The sequence below is a fragment of the Apaloderma vittatum genome, unplaced genomic scaffold (genome assembly GCF_000703405.1).
Source record: "Apaloderma vittatum isolate BGI_N311 unplaced genomic scaffold, ASM70340v1 scaffold914, whole genome shotgun sequence".
NCBI classification, from domain to species: domain Eukaryota; kingdom Metazoa; phylum Chordata; class Aves; order Trogoniformes; family Trogonidae; genus Apaloderma; species Apaloderma vittatum.
In genome coordinates this window covers 1-10125 of record NW_009710718.1, presented here as the reverse complement: position 1 = coordinate 10125, position 10125 = coordinate 1, and the positions used below count along the sequence as shown (strand labels likewise).

Genomic DNA, 10125 nt, shown 5'->3' with positions numbered 1-10125 from the left:
GAAAGAGAATGTGAGAATGCAGCACTGAAACACAAATGTGATGACTGTGATTACTGAGCTGTGAGATTTAATGAGAAAGCCTGTATTAGAGTGAAGTAGGAAATCATAACGATCACCTCTATTCTATAGGAGTATAATTGGATCTCAGCCCCTAGCAAAAAGTAAATAAATAAGTTAGTGACATTTTTAACAAACTTAAATATACTGAGAATAAAAGTTATCTCTATTACTGTACTGTAGCAGTATACTTGGGGCTTTTTAAGTATCTCAGCTTCCATTAAAATGTGATTCATCGTCGTGAAATGGAAGAAGAGGATAGTAAGTGCATGTTGGGGGGGGGCAAATAAAAAGCAAAGTCAGGCAGAAATAATGTAACTATCAAAGTGTTAACAAATTTCCCAAATGTCCTAGGTGTTTACAATTCAGCAAACATCTTTAACAGCATAGCTTTAAAATTAAATTTTACAAACATTATGGGTAATGCTTTAATAGTATGCAAATTGCAATGAAGTCAGCAGCAGCAAAGCTGACCTCTCAGCAATACAAATATTTTATGTTTAAAACAGTTATCTTTTTACAGTTCCCTCTACCTCAGTAGGTGTCAGCTGCTTCAGGAGGCTCCTCATCTGAGGATCATAAATAAGCTCAAAGGAGCCCCAGTCTGTGCCTGCTTTTAGTACATGGCAAGGCAGTTGCACGAATCAACATATTAAACTGTATGTTTTGCCATTGCTACAATAATTACTGATGGTGTTACTGGTAATATTTTTTAAATTTCTTCAAATTATTTTTTTATGTTTCTGTATTTATTTTTCCTCAAAAAGTATATATATATCTTTATCTCCCATATAGATTGATAAGAAAAACAGTGTACAGAGAAAATTACTTGGCTTGCATTTCTCTGCTGTTAAGTGATTAAGTAACATGTAGTTTTTATGCTCCTTCATAGTGTGCCTATTCTTACCTAACCTTGCACAAAGTCCTGTGTTCCTATCCTAATTTTATATCATCAATAGTTTGATAATTTTGTTGAAAATTATGTTGAAAAATTTATAATTTCTCCCTGCAAGAGAAATAAAATTATAAATCCAAGCCAACAACACAAAACCCAGCCACTTAACATTGTATAATAAGAGAACCTTTCCATCTTTAAGGGTAATATAAGATCGAATAGACTGTCTAGGCATGGAAAGAATCTCCTCAATTTCAGAACAAGTCAAATGAGCATTCAAGGAGAGTCTTCAAGCTAGGAGTGTAGGAGTTTGGACTTGAAAATGTTTGACACTATTAAGCCTCTCAAAATATTTGACTCAAAATATTTAATCTAAAGGAGACTTTAGCTCAAAACTTCTCCAATTTTGTGAGCTGGTCTTTACAGGAAATTGTGGATGTAGTTATATATATATATTTTTTGAATGATAAGATTAATAAATATGGAATATTTCTGAAGCATATATAGGTTTAAAATAGAGGTACTCAGGAAAAAATCAAAATGTTTATGCGGTATTTAAAAGACTTACTATGTAACATGCTCATTACTATGTAACGAGCCCATGTAAATGATGCAGTATTACAGAAGAAAGTTTTCATATTTTTTCTGTAACATGACATCATCTTTCTAGTCCTTTCTACATTTTATGTAGGTTCTTTTTTCAGCAAAAAAGTAATAGAATTGTATAAAAATCTCTGTTCATGAAAATATATCAAAACATAAAACAGGTCTAATGTAACAGTATGGTCATATTAATTAAAAGTCGATGTGTGTTACAAAGTAAGTTCAGATTTGTACATGGCAACCTTAAAGAACTAAATAATTACCTTATATTTACTTCCAAATGAGATTTTTTAATATAATAAATTTACATAACTTAGAAGGCACTTTCTACAAAGAAGACGTCAGCTTTCAATTCACTGTAAGACAGCACAGCTCCCAATGGTGAGAAAAGACATTTCTCCAAAATATGCACAGCATAGATCTCTGAGCAAAATTTCCAGGGAAAAGGCCATAACATTTTTATATTAGCTCAGTCATGCCTTCTTGGGATGTGTTGGGTAGTTTTCCCTAGGAGGTGTTGGTTTTGCAAGGCCTACTTTGCCTCATTATTTTTAAATAGAATTGTATGTGTCATTCTGCTGCAAAAGTGGGGGCGGAGGAATGTGCACCATCTCTCTGGAGTTTCTCTTGTACATGTGTGCTGTCCTGAATTCTGAATGTCGGTACCTTCACCCTTAAGGGCCTGGCCATTTTCAACGCCCAGCCCTACAGATCAAGCACGGTTTGGTGCAAAAGCCTTTTAGAGGAGCATGACTTTTAGAAATATCAGTGCTTTGGATGAGAGGCAGACTCTTTAACAATCTCCTCTTAAGCCACTTCATTGCTCTAAAAGTGCAAACAGAGGGAACGGTAGGAATAATCATTACTGTGCAAATAGTGGAGGTTTTAATTAAGTAAGATTAAGTTTACAATTTTAGCACATTGAGGAAAGACTTTCTGTGTCTGTCTGGTCTTACCTCTTCTTGACTACTTGGGGATCTTGAAGCTGGCTCGGAAAGCCTTGTGTTTAAATACAACACATCTGTGTTCTTGCCTCCTCTAATGAATTGGTTTCTCTGCTGGACAGGACAGAAAGCGAGACAAAAGGTTGTGTTGATGAATTGCTACCTCTGGGTTTGTAAAAATGGGTCTGTTTGGGCTTACAGTTCTTGTGGCACGTGAAGATGTCACTCAAAGTGACATCCTTGTCATTTGTGTATTCTGCCTGGTTGTAGCAAGTGCTGTTCTGTCACCCCAGCCATTTCTGTTATGAGAACAAGCCAGTTCCCCACCTGGCCCTTGATTCTTGCACACCCGTTTGCATCCTGCTTGTCACTCTTGTAGTGCAGGCTGGAGACGCAGACCTGCCAGGCAAGAACAGCAGAAAAAGATACTGGCCGTTGTTCAATTCCCATTGTTACAAGGACTTTTTTCACTTGCAATTTTGGGATGCTGTTGTCAGAAACTATTCACAGCCTTGGAAGTCTCTGGGGAGGTTAATCCTGCCATAGTTTTCTTCAGTGCTTTTTGGGATTTGTGAGATAGGGAACTTTTCAGGTACATAGCTGAGATCTGTTTGCTGCACAGGACATTCCATGCTCTTGTGTTGTATTTAGCGTTACACTGAACCGAATGAAAGGCAGGGGGCAGTCAGGAAGTAGACACCAGAGGTCCAGATTTTAAATTAACAGCATGATCAGGACACCTCCATGGATTTGGTCAGACAATGCTGCTGAGGCCACAATACGGATTGCGTTTGCACTCCATGGTCCTGAAGTCACAGGTCATGTTCCTAATCTTTATAAGAAAACAGCAAAAAAAAAAATGTATTTCTGAAAGCCAAGGGAAACCCTGCAAAAAGGTATTGGTGTTATTTACTATCTTGTTCTGTTTTTCCTTCCTCCCCGATATTTGTGAATACTCTGGGCACTGCCTGACGTTCTGTTTGTTTGCTATAACAAAGCCCTTCTCTATCTAAAATTTCAATTTATGGCTCAAAATTCACTGTGCTGTTACTGCTGTTACTTAAACTCTACAATGAGTTAAGTACTCTGATAAGCAAGAATGTTATTGCCTTGTAATTTTGCTCATTCTATGTGGAGGTTTCATGTTGTGATTGTGTTAGTACACTGAAAAACAAAGCGCTAAGTGATAAAGTTCTTATCAGTATAAAAGCACTTCTGAGATGTGTCATGATAAAAACACTTTGCTAAGATTTTAACTAGTAACAAGCATGCCCTGATTAACAGAATTAATTTCCTGCATGATCAAAGCACACTGTGCCCTTTGTAATAGGATGATCTCAGTAAACATATTTCATGATATAGGATTATTTTTTAATCTGATTCAGTCCTGAAGAGAGTGTGCAAGATGAAGAATGGAAGAGGCAGGGGAGCCAAAAGCAGGAAGGGTAACAGACTAAGGAAGAAGTGAGCTGCAGCAAGGTTCCCGTTTTAACTATGCAAAGGGAGAGGGAAAAAAGTATAAAACAAAGCAACCGAAAAACAACAGAAAGTAAGAGTTATCATCCTGCTTCAACCACAAAAACAAATGCCTACACTTAGGGTAGAAGCAGTACTTCCAAGAAGTCTCATGAAGTCTAAAAAACCTAGAACTGCTGAGTGGTGGACTTGATCTTAAGGGTCTTTTCCAAAGTAAATGATCTGATGATCCTGTGATTCTGTTATACACTGCCATCCAAAATGCTGGGGTGACTTCTTGGAAGCACTGCTTCTACCCTAAGTGTTTTCAGCAATAGAACGCCTGTTGGCTGGCTGTAGGGATGGAGTGGTGGATGAGCAAGTCTGTCTGTCCAGCCTTTGGTCAAACTCTTGCCTGCCAAAGAGCTCTTTCTGTAAGCTGCACCTCCATGGAAGATATTTTGAGCCATGTACTACTCCAGAACATAATTTTATTCAGTAGCTGCATCTGTGACAGAGCCAGGGTGTTTCTTATCCTGTAAAAAAGCCTTTTCTGTAAGTTTAGCATGTGGAGAAATAGACTGAATAATGTGACAGAAAACAACAAAAATGCTTGAAGGCACAGATATGACCACAGAAATGCTACTGTGATCGATTTATTTCTGTTAGGGAATTACTCCCAATTTTATCTCCCCCCAAAATTCACCAATTACAGAGATATGAAGTGTGCTGCGTTATACATCCTCTTAGAATAGTGCAGCTGAGTTTGCAGTTCTATAACATATACATACAGGCGAGTCTTTAAGTCTATGTACTGCATAATGCTATCTGGCCACCTCCTTCTTTGGCAGAAGCTGGAATTTGTGCTTTAATTTAAGATAAAATGTTTTTATCCAGCTGAAGTTCAACTAATGGCACAGGAACTGAACTATGTCTGTATTCATGTGTAATTCTAGAGTCATTACAGTCTAGTGTGGCAGTGGTCTAGCTTTTCTACAGCACTGTAGAGAAAGAATAATGCAAGATGGGCACTTTCATAATTCAAGTTCAATGGAATGTATTATAATTTATATATTTAAAACACAGAGTGGTTTGCTTACAGTAACATAGAGTGTAATAAAAGGTTTGTGCTCCCTAAGAAACAGTGTCCGAGAAAACTTACCTTCAACACCACTTCAGTGATATTTATTCTAGTACATTCCAGTGTAAAAAAAGTATTTGCAACAGAACAACGCTAGTGCTTAGTTCTCATTGGTGTAACTGAATTTTGAGTCTCTCATTTGGCACACTGTGTACAATATAACCTTTCAATCTCCTTGCTCCCTTAGTAACAGCCATTATCCCTCATCTTGTCTTTCTCCACTTCAGAATAAGGTCATTCTGACATGTAGGTCTAACAAGAAATACAATGTATTTCCATTGATTTGTATTGTCACTGATTACTCATTTGTGTTATATTGTGATCTGTGTAGTAAAGGACATTTTATGTTGTCATGCAAAGCCAGTCTTCAGGAACAGATTCTGCACCCTAGGCTCCCTCAGTTTATTTATAAGGTCTTGCTTTTTAGACATGGAACTTTCTGACAATAGTCTTGAAAATATTTACCATTGTTAATCGATCACTAGAACTGAGTATTTGGGACTAGTATAGAATTTTTTTCACAGTTTTTCCCCAGAGACTTCTGCTTTTTCATAGTCTTGTTTGGAGATTGGATCCACCAGGCTAAGGAAATGAGAGTGTTTTGTCATTAGAAATAATTCAGTTTAATTTACAACAGAATATTGTAAACTCATTCCATCCTGGTAGGACAGTGACTGCTAGAGAATCTATAGAAATGTGTAAGCAGACCACCATGAGCAGTTTTACTGTGCTTTTACTGCAAAAATAGTCACTTGGAAGAGACTCATGAAGTGGAAAATAGCTACTGAGTGTCATTCCTTGACTTTTCTTTTTCCATGTTCATTTTTTCACTGATTCTGACTTGCTACATCCTCTGAAAAGAGACTGAATTCCACTTCTAAGGTGGGGCACTAAGACGAAATGAATGATTACCTCCCACCCAATTTCTTTTACATGTGTTTGGAATGATGCATATCTCAGATTTTCTCAGGGTATGCTAGATACCCATGTCCATAGAGGCATTTTTGCTAGAGATTAGTTCTTATAGTTGTGTTAAGTAACAAGAAAGTGTATGTAGTGCAATCTGAAAACGCACACTGAAAATAAGCTAGAAGATAACACAAGTAGGTTGTCTGTATTTGATTAGCAATTAATAAAGTTGCTAATTTATTCTGCCAGAACACTGCAAAACTAGTCCTTCATTCCCATTTAAGGTTTTAGGTTGAAAATAAACTGACATAGATTTATTGCATATCTGAACTGTGCACTATTTTCTGGATTTTGCCTTGTGCCTCTTAGTTCAGCTTCTGCAGAATGTAGGTTTTTGAGACTTAAACTAATCAATAGCTACTCGAGGTCTTCAAAGCCTGTTTGGATTTGCAGTTGATGTCAGTAGAGCAGGGACAAAAAAATGCTTAAGTACAACAGTGAGATAGATGAATTCATACAGAAAAGAAATCAGAGAGATCCATCTGAAACTTTATGCTGCCTGAGTTTGAGTTGTTGTAAGTATTTGCAATCGTTGAAGACAGAAATTGAGTTTAAAACCAAAAATATTTGATTTATAGAGGGATCATATTTCTGAGGTACAAAAATTGAGACACAGTTGCTTGTATTCAGGATTCATAGTGTTTGATGTTGATGGAGTTCATAATCCTCGATACAAGAGGCCCTTATAGCTATGAGGAAGAAAAAGCGGATTCTTATTCATCCCTTTCCATATATTTACTTATTCTTTCCATCCTGTTTTTCCTTTCCCTCACTATTCTATTTCATCTTCCTTTTTCTTCCTCCATTTTCCATATACATTAAGGATTTGACTATTTACAAATATTTTTTACAACTGAACAGAGAAGGAAAGATCTGTGAAAAGTTGCTTTCTTTATTTTTCCCATTTCTTATTATAAAAGGAAATTGTAGTGAAGGGAATTAGAAGATGCCAAAAAAAAAGTGTATCTCAAGTATTTGTATAGTCATATATTTGAGAAGTGACATGTGTTCGTATAGTTCATAGATTTAATTCATATATGTGAGGTTCCACATTTTAGGCTGCATGTGAATTTCCTCATTTTGGAGTACTGGAACAGGAGGGAAGGAGGGAGTTGTATGGGTATCTTCAACAATAGCCAAAAAACCCAACCAAAATAAACCCCCTAACCCCCATCTGAAACCCCACCCAAAACCTATAGGGGAAAAGGAAGTATTACTTATCATGATTTCCAAACCAGTCCTGAAAATCAGGGAAATTATTTGCTTAAAGTTTTCCGCAGGCTTTCACTGGTAGGTGAGGCTTAAATCTAGGCTTAAAACAATCATGGAATATTTTAATTGATAATGTAATTGTTCTTGAAAGTTACAGGTCACTCACAACAGGGATTTAGACTGAAATTATAATTTCAACTGTAACTGAAATAAAAACAACAGGTGAATAACTGCTTTCTGGTAAGAAGAAATTAAAAGAACAAATGTATAGCCTTATGTGGACAATACAAAATACTCAACTGGAAGATTATTCTTACTGATGAAGAATCCTTCCAAAAAAGAAATCTGATCAAGATACGCTGTGGAAGGGCGTTGTTTATCAGTTCAAAGAAAAGTGTACTTGGGGGTGGAAGAGGAACAGGAAGGTGATGATGTTTGTTTATTTGCTGGTTTTGCTCATTTCTGAATTTTATAAACAGCGATTTTATTTATAGTGTCAGAATGAACACGTTTTATAGCTCTCTCAACCCTCCATGTTTTACTCTAACTGGACAGTCCCAACTAGTTAGTCTTGTATTTGAGTAAAGTTTCTTCATTGGTAAACTTGTGTGGTTTAATTTTCCACTGTTTTAGACTAAGTATGAAGGCCTTGTGTTTCATTTATTAGCACACTAGAAGACCTGCACAGAAGACTTGGAATCTTGTGTCTCTTTGGAAAATTGCTAGTATTTTTTAATGGTTTTTTTTAATTTCTCAAAAACATATTGAGCTTTACTGTGAAACATAACAAATCTTACCATAAGAGGCAACTGGGAGAGGAAGCTGTGTTTGAAAGAGAAATGTTAAGAAGTAATGGAGTTTTCCAAATCAGCTACGTTATTACTCAGCAAAAATTGCACCAAGGCAAGACATAAGCAAATATACGTAACAGTTGTTACCACAAGCTTGGGAAGACTTTCCAATGTTCCTTCAGACTTTCCTTACTGACATTCTTCAGTGCCTATTTCTTTCCCTCACTTGCATTTCTCCTGGATTTTGCAGAATCCCCTTCTCCTCTCTAGCCCTTTCACTCCTTTCTCTGTGTGGCTGCCGTTGTTCCACAGATGGGCAACTGCTGGACTGTCAACAGCCAAGCAAACTCTCCACGGCCCTGCCTTCTGCCATAGAAAATGCAAGAGATTCCTTATACGAAATTCCCTCCGTGCTTGTTTCATTTACTTGCCATGGCACCAGATAGTTAAGCAGGTGTTCTCCTCCTAATGAAAAATGAGAGTATGTAGTTACACAGAAGTAGCAGTTTTTGTAGCATTATCAGAATTTGTAATACGTTTTTCTTTCAGTGAAGCATATTAAAAGAAAACAATAACATAATGGTCCCGAAGTGCTTTTGAACTTACTGTGCCCTTTGTTCTTTGTCCTGTTCCTAGGGGCAAGTGTGGCAAACAGCAGGTTTCATCCTTTTATCATCTGGTTCTCTAAGCCTCAGAATCAAACTGATCACCACAGCTGCAATAAATAAAGTGTCTTATAAGTTATGATGCCAAATATTATTCAACATTCTTCTGGTCAGGCACAGAGTCTGATGGAAAACAGCACATCTCACTTAGTGCCGTCTCCCTTACAATTAAAATTGCTGAGTAATCAGTGAATGACAGATATGGGAAAGCAGAATGTGAATAATATCAATTTTCTTGGTTTTGTTTACACTTACTATTTAAAAAAACCCTTACCTATGGCAATATGGCTTTCATTAACTATGAAGCATAGGCAATGTGTTAACATCAGTCTTGAAGCCAGTAAGAAATGTCATTTTATTTATCTACCTGTTATGTCCTCGTATGTGATTTCTAATATATTTTTTTATTCAGTTCCAGACAATTTTGTGCAACATTTGATTGGATATACATTATACAGAGTATATAGCACATTCCCTGATAGAAAGCTAAATAGTTCACTTCTAGCATTTGGGAATACTCTTTTCTCTACTTAACAGTTCAGCCTTTTTGACTGTCATGCAAGCAGGAAGATGATGGTGGGAATCATTTGGAGAGAGTTGTTGCAGTCCCAAAGTGTTTGGTTTAAATGCATTCTTTCTGATTTTTATTTTTTTTAAAGTTCTGTTGTGTTTTTTCTCTTTGTTTTCTCTTTCTAGGCTGAGGTTCAGCTATGCTATCTGGAAGCACAAAGAGACGCTGTTGAACAGATGTCCTTAAAGCTGTACAGTGAGCAGTACAACAGTAGTAGCAAGCGAAAGGAAGAGTTTGCTGATATGTCAAAAGTTCACACAGTGGGAAGTAATGGGTAGGGAACTATTCTTTTTGTTGTTTTATTCTCACTGATCTGTATTTTTTTTAACATGATATACTTTTTCTTACTTCTAGTTAACCAGGATTTTTCTTCCTAGGCCAGGAGGCAGGGGAAAACTCTATATATTGACTCTTCATATATGAATGCAAAAAATAATGGCTTCTGGAAAAATTATCCAGATTGTGATTTGTTCATAGGACTACCTACCATTATCTCATAGCAATTTATTATTTTGATTTAAAAAAATATAACATCTCCTTTTTCTTCAGGCTTTTCTTCTCCAATTGCTTAATAACTTCTGATTTCTTAGCATCTTCCAAGGAAGAATTTTTATAATTATTAATACTTCTGCAAGATGATTGTATATAATCATTATTCTATCAGTGACTAGGAAATATGAATGTGAAGCATTTTGCTTGCAGTTCACAGTTAAAACATCCCAGTTTTGTACTTCTAGAAAGCTTTAATTTTAACTGCTTTCCCTTTACTTGATCTTCTCAGTCTGTTTTTTATTAAAGGTAAACACACATACTCACACAGAC

At 36.4% G+C, this 10125-nt stretch overlaps 1 protein-coding gene across 1 annotated transcript in view; it reads left to right on the top strand.

The window, feature by feature from the left end:
- The window catches only part of LOC104272375 (A-kinase anchor protein 6-like), a gene marked incomplete at its 3' end in the record, with an annotated part of 74518 nt that extends 64941 nt beyond the window's left edge, over positions 1-9577 (top strand). The window contains exon 5 of the mRNA XM_009867351.1: positions 9429-9577. Coding sequence (XP_009865653.1) covers positions 9429-9577 — 149 coding nt within the window. The remainder of the gene's footprint in view (positions 1-9428) is intronic.
- Positions 9578-10125: the final 548 nt, after the last annotated feature.